This window comes from Argiope bruennichi, chromosome 4, assembly GCF_947563725.1.
Source record: "Argiope bruennichi chromosome 4, qqArgBrue1.1, whole genome shotgun sequence".
NCBI lineage: Eukaryota > Metazoa > Arthropoda > Arachnida > Araneae > Araneidae > Argiope > Argiope bruennichi.
In genome coordinates this window covers 24,926,434-24,942,760 of record NC_079154.1, presented here as the reverse complement: position 1 = coordinate 24,942,760, position 16,327 = coordinate 24,926,434, and the positions used below count along the sequence as shown (strand labels likewise).

Below are 16,327 nucleotides of genomic sequence, written 5' to 3'. Positions count from 1 at the left end.
AGTATTTGGTGTTTTAAAAATAAGAAAATAAAAGTACATTGAAATCAAATATTTTAATAATGCTTGTAATGATATATAATTACATAGTCATGAATATATGAAAGGTTTAATACTGTGCTTGATGTTGAGAAATTTTATAGAATTATCTCATCTGTATATCAAATCTTCTTTTTGCATGATATGCAGCAGTTAGTTTCATAAAATTTCAGTTCACATAACTTTTTATTTGTCGAAATGGGACACCATTGATAAAAATCTTCACAACCTGAAAAATTAGATATCATAAAAATATTTATTCAAACAGCTTTTAATTTATTTGTTATTGGAAAAGGATTTTCTTTAATTCTGATTCTTATATTTCTGTTTTATATATTTTGGGGGGAAACAATTTTTGCCATTTAATTTATGTAGGACATTAGATCAGATTGTAATATTTTGATGTCTGCTTGCCTTCCCTTCTTCCTCTTCAAATTTTATTTCTCTGGAAAAGGACTTTCTACACAAAACTGGGTTTTTTTTTTTTTTTTTTTGTTTGTTTAAAAAGGAGAAGAAAAAATCAGAAGGTTAAAATCTTCACTAAAACTTCGATTGTTAAAACTTACTTTATTGTTTGTTAATTTTATATTATGCTTATCAATTTTATTTAAATTGTTAGATAAATGAATTTTTATATGCATAAAAATTTGGATTTCCTGTACTCAAATATTTTTTCTCCCAGTAATGAACTGAGAACATTTATCCATGATTGTTGTATTTAGAGCGTTCATACATGAAGAAATTTGTTATAGAATAATGGACAAACAGCATAAGGTTAGGTGTTTTATATTTGCAAATTTTTTTAAATATTTTAGAGGGGAAAAAAAGCTTTAAATATTTTAAATGATATTTTTTAATTAGTATTTTTTTTTTTTTTTTTTAATATGCTGACAGATTCAAAATAAATTTTAGATCAAAATTTGCCCAATTTAAAAGAAAATCTCAAATTTACTTTATATATATATATATAGTTTCAGATTTATCTCTCTCTTTTTTTGGGGGGGGAGGGTATTTTATATTACATAAAAGAAAAAAATACAACTTGAATTTGAAAAGCACATAAAAACAAAAAATAATTAAGTCAAATAAATTTATAATAATATTTTAGTTATAATTAAATCTAAAATTTTTGCATTTAGGTAATGAAATATAGTAATAATCCAAGATATATTAATAACTTACTTACTATTATAATTCTATTAACTTGCATACGTTAATGCATATTATTACTGTACAGATATACCAAAAGTGCGATTCTCTTTGGTTAGAGTACATTGTGACCATTAAAATATAAAAAGGGTTTGGATTCATTATTATGCATAAGTAGGTTAATATCTTTCTTAAAAGTTGAATTATTTTGGAAACGTAAGTAATGCATTCATTTCAGTGTAAGTTTTCTTACTGTATAATTATGAACTGTCATTTATCAACCCTAAAGTATTATAAAAAAGTTACCTGAATCTTTTAGAAAATTGCAGGTAAAACTTGTGCAGTTTCTTTCCGATTGAGGTTTTAAACTAGGGTCACATGAAAAGCTAGCTTGTACCAAATCTCCAAATTTCTTTACACAAGTAACATTTCGTTTTTCATTCCCACAGTCATTGTCACACTGGAAAAAATATGTAGTATCTCTTTTTTATCTAATATCATTCTCCTTGAATTATTTGATGAAGAGACTGATAATTTCTAACTAAATTTTGTTAAAAAATTTTTTAACATACTTTTCCCCATGGACCAGCTAACCATATTGAAGGAGCCTGTTGTATAAAGCAACTGTCGAGCTTGCATTTTCGAAGATGTGGAGGCTGTGAATCTTGATTACAATGCGAGAAACTTTTGACAAACCCATCCGTGATATGTCGACATGTGACTGATCTGGTCTGGAAACCACCACTGCATGTTCCTCTGCACTGAGGTGCATGAAAAAATATCACTAATTATTCAACTGAGTTTTGATACTTATATAGTATCAATTACTATTACAGTCTGTTAAATATATTTTTTGAACTATTAACTTTTTTAATGAAGTTTAAGTTGTAAAGGGGGAAAAAATAAGATTTCTTCTTATAGTTAACTTTCTAGTTGAATTACTTTTATTAGTCTTAAGTTCAAAATTTTATTTTTGTTAAAAAAATAAGCTATAAATATATAATTTTATTGAAAAATACAATTAAAATCAAATTTTATAAAAATTTTATATTCTTTCTTTTTGTATTTTAAAATCAAACAACATGTTTTAGTAACTTTTTGAAAATGATAAAAATAAATAAAAACATGTATTATCATTTCAATAATTTTTTCCATGATATATTATTGATAATATTTCAAGAATTTATTAATTAATGCTTTTTCTTGCATATAAAAGCATTTAATTATAAAGAAAGAAACTTAAAACAACTATAATATTTAATATATTACAGGATCTATCAAATGGAATATAATATAACCAGTTAAGTAAATAATATTTCAATATATTATAAATAAGTTATTGTTTATATATATTTAATAGTGATTTTAATTCACACTGTTCTGATATTTTATTATTCATAGAATACTTATCTTTTTTTTATAAATTTATCTGTTTAGTAACTCCTCCCACCCCTTATTATATAGCTCGAAGTATAAATGAGCAATTAATCACCATAGCGAGAACAAGTTTTATTGGATGAGTGTTATATGTGGAGACCATCCTTTAAGATTTCTGTACAACACGTATCAGTATTTACGATTTGCTTGTTATATATTTGCATTATTAATCAAAAATATTGCTTCAAAAGTACCACATTTCCAGCACAATATCAATCTATTCTATAAAGGAAAACTAAATCTGGAAGCAAAATATTTTACCTTTGACCAAGTTCCTGTATTCCAGGTGTATAAGCACTTTTTATTCAGACACTTCCTTACATCAGTAGGGCGAATTTGATCAGCACAATTCACTCTATGTACTTTCCTGCCTTGATCCGCACAAAACACATCTCTTCGCTGAGTTTGTTCACAGTTATCTGGGTCACATGATGACCAGTCACCAGTTGTCCACCTATAATTTTGTGGGGGGGGAATTGAAATAATACATATTATTCTTAAAATTTTGGAAGTTCAATGCCATTTAATTGAAGAATCAATAAAAAATGAGCTTGCTAAATTAAAAATCAGCTTAAAAGTTGTATTTGTGCATACAATCATCATTTTTTTAAAAATTATATTGTACAAGATGTACAGAATACTCACTTTGGATGGCAAAAAGCTTCATTACAGTTGTACAGTTTTGTATGAGGTTTAGTTATTATGTTACAAAAAGAGTCGTTTGTGATTTCACCTGTAAAAGTAGTGCAAACTGGGCGAGAAACTATTGTACCTAAGGAAGTAAAATGAATAAATTAATGTTGCATCTAATGAATAATTGGTGGTATATCAATTTCTTTGATTTAATTAAAAAAATTTTCAAGCATTATTTGTGGAAACTAAAATCTAACATCTGTTTTTAAAACTCTATGGGAAAAAAAATCTAAAGATTTGAGCATGGATTTTTATTTTTAGTAACAAACAAATGGAATGTTCAGATTTACTCTAGAAAATTCAATAATGCTTTACAATAAATATGAGAATGTCCCGATGTTTTTATTTATATTTTACATATTCTAATTCACGGTTTATTTCATGGGTTGTCCCTGTTCTATGCCTTCCTCTTCTTCACATCGTTTTTGCAAATTATTAGTGCTTGTGGCGAAAGCATTCTTATTAATATACAGTTTTAAAAACCGTAAAATTATCGAAATGCGTTTTCCTCTAAGAGCAATGAAATATTCTGATGCCATAAATAGAAGGTTCTGTCGATGTAATTTTTCTCTAAAAGAATTTTTCTTTACCTGAGTTAAACGTAAATAATCTATATGAAGGCAATTTCAAAGTGGAGAAGTAATAATGGAATAATTCAAATGACAGAAATGTAACAAATGCATGTACACCACTTCAAAAGTAATTTGGCATTCGTTTTTATTTCTTTTAGGACCGCGGTGGCTGATAGTAATATTTTGACTTGAGAACTAAAAGATTCTTGGTTCAAATCCCGATACCACCGAAAAACCGCAAAGTAAGCAAATCTAGTTTACACTAAATCCGTCGGGGCCAGATGCTTACTTCCTGTTATGGCGGGGAAGTTTAAAGAGATGGATTATCGTCCTTGTCATTTAACTATGGTTCAAAATTATGAGCCTGTCCCAAAATAATCTTTGCTTTGTTTTGAAACTAAGATTAAATACAACTAAAAACTTCGTTTGTGGATATATACCTTGACTTTACGTTCTCTTCTCTAATGTGTACACTACTTTTTAGTTGTTCCTTCAGATTTCTTATACGTTCTTACTTGTATGGTAAGTATTTCCCACTATTTTCATTTTTCTAGATTTTGAGAGACGCCAGTTGGGGGAATTTATTTTCAAAGGCTTAATTAAGTTGAAATTATAGCATATTAGTAGCCTTTGGTTTGTCGGAAATGTTGGTTTCCTTTAATTTCAAGTAATTCTCTTTTGTACTTTGATATTCATGTTTCTATCAAATTATGATAAATATTAAAGCTGTGTTATTATAATAGCTTAATACTGTTTTGTTTATTATTTAAATGAATCAAGTCCCATGTGTCTCAGACCTATTAAAAACATACAATCGATTATCCATCTTCTAACATTCTTGTAGTAAAGGTGGCTTTACACTCGGCCAGTAGGCAGCGCATGCGTAGAATGGCTGAAAACTGCTATTCTGTCTGCGGCAAGTACTTGTCCCTACAATACAACAACATGCCGCTGTATTGTAACTTTTTCTTACTGCGCATGCGTTTGTTGAATTTGGCGTGAAAAAATTGATCACTAAACCAACTGATCACTGAAAAATTGATTATTAGAAGAAGAAAAATTCTGGGGCGCCGAAACCGCAATCTATGGCTAAGCATGGAATGCCTGAATCTTTCTTATGAAATTGTGGCAAACATAAATCATTCCTTTTCTGTGCATGCGCTGCCTATTGGGCGATTGTAAACCCACTTTATACTTATACCTCATCTAAGTTGCGCACATATTAAACAGGTTATTTTCTTCTTTTCCATCCAACAATGGAAGAAAATCAAGTGATTTAATATTTGATAAAACAACGAAACGGTTTGAATTTTACTGCAACAATGAAAGGTATTGTTAAAAACTTAAATTATTTTTAAAAAAATATTTTGGGGAAAAAATTATCAAAATTCAGTAAAAAAAAAAAATCGCACATCCAAATTAATAGTAGGAAAAAAAGTTTTTCTACTTTAAAATGGCGCGAAATTAATTTTCAGAAATTATCGTATAAAAATGCCAAAATCTCGCTTATTTTTTAATTAAAATTTTAAGAAACTGCCTCGACATGCATTTTTTTAGCCAATATATACCTGTACCAAATTTGGTAGCTCTAATGATATTTTTGCAGAGCGCCAGCACAGGCATACATCCTCTTTTATTATTAATAACGATATATTTAACTTTAAAAAAGTTTAATTTTATTTATTTTAAAAGCAATACACTCACCATTCCCGCAAGTAACCGAGCAGGAAGAATTCAGCATTTTCCAAGTAGCTTGTATCGCAGATATGACAAATTTGTAATTGATTTCTGTTTCCACATTTCCTTTAATAAGCACCTGCAAAGAAAAAAGAGCCTGCTAATTAAAAATTTTAATTGTCTAAAAAAATGTGTGAAGGCGAATTCCAGTCGAATGATAAAAGAAATGTGAATCAAAATTTTATCATTTTCAAAGCATGTGAAGTTACTAATCGATGTGATATTTAGAATAATCACAAAACGTTTCTTAGAGCGGGAAATATGCGTGAGCAACAAGTATTCATCTACTTTTAAAATGAATTTATTTTGAATGGAAAGAAACTTTTCATAAGAAAATCATACATATATGGTGAATGCCATCTGTCAAGTTAAATAATGAAATACTAAATTTACGATCACACAGCCGAGGTGTACGCAAGGGGAAGCTCTAGTATTGATTAAAAACACAAACAGACAACAAATCACTAATTAAATAACAGTAGCAGCACGGTTATTAGGTTCGGAGTCTACAACTTGCTTACGAATTAAAGTCCAAAGAGAAATTCACTCGCGTACATTTCTTCGGTTTATACAGTCTCTCCCAACAGGGTATGACGCCAAGCCAGTCACAATAATCCCTGTTTATATGGCTTAGTTCTGTGGTAATGAGATTATTGGCTGTAATTTAAAAAAACGGCGTGACGTCACATTAATTTCTCCAAACTCCTAAGAGAAATTGTGCTAACAACCTTGTATTTTTTTAATTTTTTTTTTTTCCGATCTTCTTTTTACTTTCTCATATAAAGAAAATACAGTAATCGTCGAAAAATTCGAACTCGAGATTTTAAGGGATCACAAGGTTTTAGATCTCCGTGAGCTCGAAAAACACACTTTTTCAATATGTGCTTCTGTTTGTGATAACGATAAGTCAAAAACGCTTTAAGCTAGACAGTTGAAATTTGGTACATTGCCTTTAAACTAAATTTGCAAATTTTTATCACATTTTGAGCAAAATCTGTTCAGAGGAAATCCAGCTGTTCGAATACAAGTTAAACGACAATTGCAAAACAAGAGGTAGATAAAATTTGGTACACGGATTAATGTCTATAGAGTAGATACCTGTCAAATTTTAAACCAAATCCAATTACGGGTTGGCCGTCTGTCAGTCTGTATTTTCAGAAACATGTAAATGTGATAATTCAAAAATGAAATGACTTAAATGTATCAAATTTGGTATGTAATTTTGGTACTTCAAATACAGTTTCGTGTCAAATTTTTGTTTCAATCGATTGAGAAAGACGTGTCTAAAACGCAAATTCGATTTTTTGATTTATTAACGCATGTCAGGAATTAATCGCCAAATAACTCGCCAAGGCTGGCACGATAAATTTAGTAAAAATACTAAATTCAAGCCCGAAGTTATTTTGTAATTTTTTTGTATGTCTTTCTAGTATCATAAGCTTTTAGAGAGTATGCGAGAAAGTTTTGGGAAGATAACTGCCACTGATTTTATCATCACTGTGGACGTTATTTAGCGTGGCCTCCATCAAGAATCTCTATTAAAATATATTTCCTATAATTAAAGTAACATGGCAGGGAATAGTCTTTAACATTCATAACAGTATGAAATGCATGGTGGAACTGTAGAATAAGAAAGTTGTAATATATCCAGAGGATTTAGAGTTAATTATTCATTTTCTCTGTGTGGAAAGCGAATTTCGAATGATTTCACTGTACTGCACATAAGAATAAATATCACGTATTAAAAGAAAAACTATTTAGTATCTCTTCAAAGATTTTGTTGCTTTTGAAATGCAACGAAATGTTTAATTTTAAAATGCAATTTTCATCCAAGTACTGATTAAGCTCGGAGGGCACACCTTGTGGAATGGATACGTTTTATACACTTCTACTTGCTAATCATTACTGCTTAAAATAAATTTTGAAGCTGTTGAATCGTATAAACTATACCTAATAATAATTTTTCTTTGTAATTGTTTTATTATTTAATTCTATAATTAGTTTAATTGAAATTAGCAGCCTTCGGCAACTAGCTAATTGGCACCCATATTAATAGTATTAATTTAGCCATTTCAATCAACTTCGACGAACTATATCGCATCGTATCAAACGACAGCTCTATTATAAATTAAACTTAAGCAATAAAGATAGGGCCTTTTGATCAGTTAGCAATATCAGCAAATTGGCGGAATCGGTCCAGTTGTTTGAGGCCGTACAAAAGTTTTATTTTGCGATATCCCTCGAAACTTTTGCGAAGTAGGGACAGACAACCAAATATCAAGGGATCAAAAATTTTCATATGAAATAAAAATTGGTAAAGTCAGTACAGTGAAAACAGATGAGAGACTTTACAAAAAAATTTTCTCAATAGGAAATATACAGTAAAATAGTAGATACCATTGATGATACATCTAGACCAGCGTTTCTCAACCTTTCAGTATTTGCTACCCAGTTTCCAATCATAATTTTCATCGCGTCCCCCCCCCATTTACAATAAAATGTATACAACAATAATGTAAATTGAGTATTTTGGATTCTGTTTTTAAATTATTTTTAACTAACTGACAAAACTAGAGTAAAAGCGAGCCAACGTTGGCGAGAAAGCACATCTTGCATTTTGGACAAGCGGGCGATGAACAGATAAAGCGAATAAAAGCGGGGAAAATTTAAATATTATATTAGAAATGAAAGCCAAACAGGGAGATAACGTTAAACGAATATGAAAGTAGAAAAATTCGTTAATGAAAGTTAACCTAAAAGGGGTGGGCTAAATTTAGAAACTGGGAATACATTTTTTTGAATAATAAAAGAAATAAAACAGAAGCATGACTAAACAAAAGAGAAAAAAATAAGCAATGTTTGTGGAAGGGAATCCACACGAGCTATGCCGTTTCGAGCAGGCGCAGAGCAAATGTTTTCTCATAGGAAGAAGGAAAATGTTCGATAACACAAGTTTCAATTCCAGCCAGTCTCATTCGAGTTGATCCTTTTATCGCTATCGAATCTATAGTGAATGTGTATGTTATATATGTTTTTCGTGTTAATTGCAATTCACCATATTAAATATTCACGGCAGTAGATTTATGCAAACTCATGGATAAATTTTTAAGCGGAAGTAAGAAAGCAGTAGACGATAGTCAAGCATCAACAAGTACACAGACGAGAGTGGTTCCGAAAATAGAATCAAGAAAATATTCTCAAGAATACTTTAATTTTGGGTTTACCAGTGCTGAAGTAAATGAAGAAGAAAGGCCCCTGTGTACCATTTGCTTAAAAATGTTGGCGCAGACAGCATGAAACCTAATAAACTTAAACGACATTTGGAAACGCTTCATAGTGAGTACGTCAACAAACCCAGAGAATTCTTCGAATTAAAATTAAAATCATATAGAAAGCAAAAATCATTTTTAAAGAAACTTTGTTTGTGAAAAAAAAAGCTATGATTGCATCTTACAAAGTTCATATAAAATAGCCAGATGTAAAAAACCTCACACCATTGGTGAAAAGCTTATTTTGCCAGCAGCAATTGAGATTATAGAAACTATGTTTGGAGATAATTTTTCAAAACAATTGCAGTCCGTACCACTTTTAAATGATACTGTTCGTCAAATTGGCGATATAGCCGAAGATGTACAGTGTCAGCTTTTCTCGAAGTTGAGAGACAAATTGTTTTCAGTACAGCTTGACGAAGCAACAGATAGTAATAAAGATGCTCATTTAATTGCCTATGTTCGAATTTGTGATAATGTGTCAGTAGTAGAACTACTTTTCTCCAAACCAATAGAACTCAAAACAACAGCACTGGCATTATTTGGTATTTTAAATGATTTTATGAACGCGACAAACATAGACTGGAAAAATTGCGTCGGAGTATGCACCGATGGTGCTTGTTCAATTTCCGGAAGATTCCAAGGTATATTAGCACTTGTAAAACAAATATCGCCTCAGTGCACACATTGAAAGACGCATTGCATGATCCACAGAGAAGCTTAGGCTTCGAAAGCAATGAGTCCTGGTATGAATATTGTGTTAACTACGGTTGTAACCGTAATAAATTATATAAAAATGTGACCCCTGAAATCGAGAATCTTTTCCACACTTTGTAAAGACATGGATTTAGTACATTTAGCGTTACTATTTTTTTGCGAAGCAAGATGGTCATCACGTGGGAAATTTTTGCAACGTGTTTATGAATAAAGAGAAGAAATCGCCATTTTCCTAGAAGAAGAAAACAGACCGGAGGCTGAGAATTTTCGCGATGGTTTATTTGTGAGGAAATTGAGGTACTTGGTTGAGATATTCGAGAAATTAAATAACTTGAATCTTCAACTCCAAGGAGCAAATACACATATGTTGGATACGAGCGATAAAGTTAATGCTCTTTGTAGAAAATTGGAATTGTGGAGCAGAAATTTAAAGCGAAAAAACCTAACAATGTTTGCAAATGTGGATGATTGTACTAAAACTTACAAGGCTGAAGAAGAACATGTAAAAGTTGTTTTTATAACCATTGAAAATCTTTTAGCCATGCTGGCAAAGAATTTAAAAAATATTTTCTTGCTGACGACAAACTGATTGCAAGTTACGAGTGGATTAGGGATCCATTTCATAAGACTCCCGAAGGACACTCAATTCATGAGGAAGAAAAATTCATAGATTTCACGACAAGTGGCGAAACTAAAAGACAATTTAGTAATAAATCACTATTTGAATTTTGGGCAGGAGTAAGGATGATTTTTCTGCACTAATAACAAGGGCATTTCACATTCTATTACCATTTTCAACATCCTACCTTTGTGAAACTGGATTTTCTGCTGTGGCTTCTTTGAAGACAAAAAATAGAAACAGAACTGAAAGTGGCTAGCCTTCCTTCGAAAAACTTTGCTCTTCAAAACCGGCCCAAGAAAGTCACTAATAATTAGTAAATGTGTTTTTAATCTACTATGTTTTGATTTAGTAAGTTGTTTTACTTCAATAAGGTATTAAATATTTCGAAATGTATTTTGTTTTCTGTGTGTATGTGTGCTTTCCTTTCAGTCAGGTAATCAATTTTTTAAAATAATATTTTCTCTTGGATATTCTCACGCCCCCTCTTTAGTGTGCCCCACAGGTTGAGAATCGCTGATCTAGACGATCAAAAGCTTTCATATGAAATAAAAGTTTTCAAAATAGGTACAATATTTGAGACTGGAAGTTTTCTATTGCCGTTTGTCCCCATAAAAAATACACACTGAAATAGTGTTTTTAAAAACTTCTTTCGGAAATAGACAATGATATGGGATATGCAACCACTGATGAGATAGCTCGCGGTCATAAACATTTCATATAAGCAAAAATTAGCGAAATTAGGCCAGTGGTTAGAGCTGGGGGACAGGTGCTTTGATCATCTTGATTATTTTAAATATAAACATTTGTTGATACGTAAGATACTTTAAATTTGATAACTTTATTATTATATCTGAAAACTGAGAACGCAAATACCTCTACTGTCAGCTCTCTGTTCGTCGGTCCTTTCGCAACCAAACTCTCCGGTTGTCCCGGCCATCTTCTATAACTGAATACGGTACCGGCTGCCGTGTACCTTCCCGGCCAGTCCAGCACCCAGTTATCGTTGAGGTAATATTTTCCATTCCCATCCTGCAAAGCTAGATAGGCTGGGTATTCGCTGCTTTCCGTTATATTTATATGCCTCGAGTTAGGTGGTATTTTGATAACTTCGTGATAACCTATCAATGAAAAGTAAAATAATAAATAAATTTTTAAGACATCGATTCAAATTTTAGCTAGTTAGGATGCTGATATCCGCATCTTTTATTTCAAACTTAGCCTATAACCTGCTTAAAGGAATAAAACTTTTCAAGGGTAATCATGAAATGATCCTAGCCCTGCCAAATCATCAGGGATAATCTAAATAATTGTCGTAGAGAGAGCGCAGTCGAGGGACATAAGATTGAGTCCCTAATGACCATCATCGGTCACGGTACAACACATCCGACATAACTCGATCATACAACATGAACCTTTTACACTCGGATGGCTCTTCTGAGTCACCATTCAAGACGGTACATCATTTCGATGTTTCATTCATTGATTTTTTAAATTTTGATTGTTAAAAATACCTACAGAGTGGTAAGAAAAAGTAAATTAATTTTTTGAAAAATTTACCTTAAAAACAATTGTGTATGTTTATTTTTCGGTGCAATAAACAAGTCTTTGTATTAGTTGAATAATTATGCATCAAATTACTTTTCCGAGTGCAATGGGTTAATATACCAGGAGGGAAGCGAGAACTTTTCACTAAGCCAGAAGCCTCTCATTCCCATATCAGAGTTGTTTCGCTTTGAGAGGGAGGGGATTTAAGAATAAAATAATTTCTACATATTTTAAATTTTCCTAGTTTTCCTTCACATTTATTCATTGTTGAATTAATAAAGAGCATTATTTTATTCTTGCACTAACAGTACTCGCAGGGTTCATTAACACTCCATGTGTTTATGTTTTATTCAACTATAAAAAAATAGCAAATAAACAAACACATTTTTGAAAAAAAATTAATTTAATAATTTTTTTAACAAAGCGTATAAATGGGCTATAGTATATTCAAAATCTACATGATTTCTTTTGACATAAAATACAAAATTGATTCATAATTTTTGGTTTTCGTGATTATTTCGTAGTGTGTAAAAAAGATATTTCTAATAGTTTTTTTTTAACTATTTGAGAGTTCTCATTACGCCTTCTGTTACATCTGAAAGATGAACTGTCTCTTTTTATACTACTACAAAATGATGTACTACATTTTCTTATACAAATGCAGATATCTCAATAATACATTACCACATTGAAGGATTAGTCGTTTTCAAATGACATAATAATAAAAAAAGAAAATTGAAATCTGCTATCGCAACCGTCATGTTATTATATGAGAACATTATTATTTTTTGAGTCCTATAGAAAAACAACATCATGTTCTCACATGACTCATATTTCACAATCATCAATATTTAGAAAAGGAATGATTTTTGACTATCTCAAAATCAATCGAATTCTAAAAATTTTTTTTTCCACTAGCCAGAATTTTTTTCATGGAAAACCAATTTGAACCGGTTTAAAACAATCACGTGACTCTCAGATACGCATGCGCCGACATTTAGAAAAGTTTTTTTTTTTTTTTTTTCCACATCTCAAAATTGTTCGAGCTCTAAATGTTTTTTTTTTTTGTGCCATTTAGAAAAATTAAAAAGGCCACTTTAAAAAAAAATTATATTATTATTATTTATATTATATATACAGACAGATTGTATATATTATATATATATATAGCTTTTTATACCTGCCTCGCTGTTCCGCTTTGATTCCCGTTTTTTTTTTTTTTTTTTTTCTTAGTGCTTCTTCGGACAATAACTTATTACGACCCATGCTCTTTATTTTTTGCCTACTCATTTTGAGGTTTAAAAAAAAACCCAAAAAACATCATGTTCTCACATGATATTATTAATAATAATAACTGCAACTTCTGTCACCATAATGCTGTTTTTTTTTATGGTAGTACAAATGTCTTCTTTTCTAACAAATCTCACTGATACATAAGTCCTTGTCACAAACAGATTTATTGAAATAAACATGCTCTAGAAGATTTGATAAGAATTATCTTACAAATGTGATGTATGCAACGTAAAAAAAAGGAGAACATATTGAACATTTGTGATATTTGCATTCAAAATGTGAACATATAAATAAATATAAATCTTTTAAATAAATATCAGAACCTCATGCAGCAAAATTAAACTTTGAAACCAAGGTATTCTAAGGTAGTAGAAAAGAGTCCAACCGAAGTGGTACGTTATTCGATTACGAACACTTAGAATTCAACGGTAATTCTACTATATAACTGCAAAATTGTGGCCATGACTCGTTGTTTTAAACGTATAATAATGTTTATTGAAACTTTGTAAAGTTTTTATAGAAGTGTTTGCCAGTGCAAATGAATATACAGGTAGTTATCAAAATAATGGAAACACTTGTGAATAAAAGTGACATTTTTGAAGGCGCTTCGTAAGCATTAAAATATAATAATAGCCACCAGTTTTCTTTATAAACAGCAATGTATATATTCTGGTAATATGTGTTAGCTTCACTGAAGTTCTGTAATTCTTGGATTTTTTTCAAAAGCGTAAAATGTCGGACCTCTCAGATTTTCAAAGGGGCCAAATTGTAGAAGCCCGTCTAGCTGGAACAAGTGTGACCGAAACATCCCAACTTTTAAGCGCTTCTAGAGGTACGGTGTCTAAAGTCATGACAGCACACACAAAGCGCAGCAAGACAAGCTCGGCAAAGCAAAATAGTGGGCGGAAAGAGAAGCTCAGTGAAAGAGACCGACGGGTATTGAAGCGGATTGTAATGTTTAAAAAGCGAATAACTTGTAACAAAAGTGACCGCAGAGCTCAATACCCATCTGGATTCCCCAGTGTCAGTGATTACAAGGCATGATTATGAAGGCACTTTCATAATCATAACATTTATGGCAATTCCCAAGCCACTTGTCACAAATGTTAATGGTAAACGTCGTCTGCGGTGGTGTTCACAATCACAAAACCTGGTCGATTGATAAGTGGAAGAAAGTAATATCGGCTGACTAATCATGTTTCACACTTTTCTCTACAACAAGACGGAGGGCATCTGCACAAGCGAATGATCGTGATTGTCTCCTTCCAACTGTCAAGCATGGAGGTGGATCTGTCATAATATGGACAGCCATGTCGTGGTTTTCTGTTGAACCAATCGTAACCCTGAAAGGAAGGATCACTAGGTAGAAGTATAGTGAAATTTTAGCTGACCAAGTTCATCTTATGATGCAAACTTTGTTTCCTGCAAGGGATGGAATTTTCCAGGATGATGATGCACCTATGCATGCAGCGAGACTTGTCCAATGATGATTTGATGAACACGAGGATGAAGTTAAACATCTTCCTTCGCCCACACAGTCACCCGACTTCAATGTATTGAACCGTTATGGTCTATTTTAGAGCGTTCAATACGGAATCGATATCCTCCACCGGCATCTCTCCCAGAACTTTCACACTATCTCCAGGAAGAATGGTACAATATTCCTCTAAACACTATTCAACATTTGTATGAATCGATTCCTAGGCGAATCCAAACTGTAATACATGTCAAAGGTAGTAATACACCAAACTATAAAGATCCTTTATAAATCTAAGGTGTTTCCATTATTTTGATAACCACCTGTAGAGTCGTCTTTTTAATCGTCTTTTATATTGAATCTTTGCAAAGTTTTTGTCGAATTTTTTTTTTTTTTTTTTTTTTTTGCCATTGTAAATAAATAGAGTCGTCTTTTTAATCATTTTCTTGTATTTCTGAACTTCATTACAAATTATAATGAGATGTACGCGCGATGCATTGCAAATTATAATTTACAAAGCAGTATTGAGAGACTCTCCGTTACCTCACTTACTGCACTCAATGCAGAATTATCAAACAGGCAAGTAACAGTCTATAGGCTTTCTTAAATTTCTGCAGGATTTTCAAGATAATTTGTCGAAAATTTTGCATTTTCATTCGATTTACAAGAACCATATTCTCTACAATATTCGAATTAAAATAATCGAAGCTCATATTTCAGAAAATTATTTTTAGAATTTCTTTTAATGTTTCCAAATACGCTTGCAGATTAGTGTAGTCCGAATGGTTTTGCAGTTGTCTTATTAATCTATCAGTCAACAAACCTAATAAACTAAGTATTTCAAATGTGTTAAGAAATTTTTTTAACCATTTTATTTAAAACTACTTCTAAATATAAATATTTTAATAATCAAGATAGTAGTAAAAAGAATATTTTATCAAATGTTATTATTTGAATAGGAAAGCGAAAACGTTTTGATAAAATCTATGGATGGTGTGAATTTGTTTATTACCTGTTGAAAAATTTACTGCCTTAAATGTCCCTTCAATCGTCTTGCACGTGGAATTATCGCCACTACAGACACCACACATGTCGGGAGTGACGCTGGAATCAATCTTCCCATCACAACCAACAGTCTGAAAAATCAGAAGGAATTTTTAATAATGAAACACCAAAATTCTACACAAATTCATATAATTTTAATTATTTTAATTACAGTAGAATCTGCATTTAAAATAAAGTTTTCTATTTGATGAAATTTTTATGGAACACTTTTTTTTTTCGCCACTTAATATCCCCGAACTTGGAATCTCTAGGATTCTCTGTCGGTTGAAATTTTTTTACAGTTTTCATACAATGCACAAAATAATAACTATATACAATATAATAATGAAAAAGGGAGTGTATGAGTTCTAGAATTTTGATGAAGATAATATTTCTTGGAGAATGGCTTGACTGAAGAAGGAAGGAGACAAAAATTTATTCAGTCTTTGGGTATGGGGAGATCAATTCGTTGTCTTTTAGAAACCGCACAAGATTTCTAATTTTGACCTCGGACATCTTGTTTTCTATTACGTTGATCCACCAGATTCGTGCGAGGTCGTGGGTGGGTTTGTTGAGATGACAAGATGTGGATGCGGTGAAGTATCCTTCACTGTAGCCACAGTGATTTGATCCTTTAATATGAAATCGCTTGAAGTAGGAAGAGAAAGGACAGTATCCGGTTGCAAAGATTATATATAGCATGTTGCAAGATGAAGGTTTAAAGGAGACTTTGGGA

At 31.4% G+C, this 16,327-nt stretch overlaps 1 protein-coding gene across 1 annotated transcript in view; it reads right to left on the bottom strand.

Moving 5' to 3' along the window:
- Nucleotides 1–84: 84 nt before the first annotated feature.
- The window catches only part of LOC129965780 (A disintegrin and metalloproteinase with thrombospondin motifs 16-like), a 75,225-nt gene continuing 58,982 nt past the window's right edge, over nt 85–16,327 (bottom strand). Inside the window, exons 16-23 of the mRNA XM_056079956.1 lie at nt 15,560–15,683; nt 11,106–11,350; nt 5,592–5,703; nt 3,268–3,394; nt 2,884–3,076; nt 1,758–1,946; nt 1,492–1,645; nt 85–265 (exon numbers count right to left, since the gene is read on the bottom strand). Of these exons, the coding sequence (XP_055935931.1) occupies nt 159–265; nt 1,492–1,645; nt 1,758–1,946; nt 2,884–3,076; nt 3,268–3,394; nt 5,592–5,703; nt 11,106–11,350; nt 15,560–15,683 (1,251 nt within the window). The 3' untranslated portion in view covers nt 85–158. The remainder of the gene's footprint in view (nt 266–1,491; nt 1,646–1,757; nt 1,947–2,883; nt 3,077–3,267; nt 3,395–5,591; nt 5,704–11,105; nt 11,351–15,559; nt 15,684–16,327) is intronic.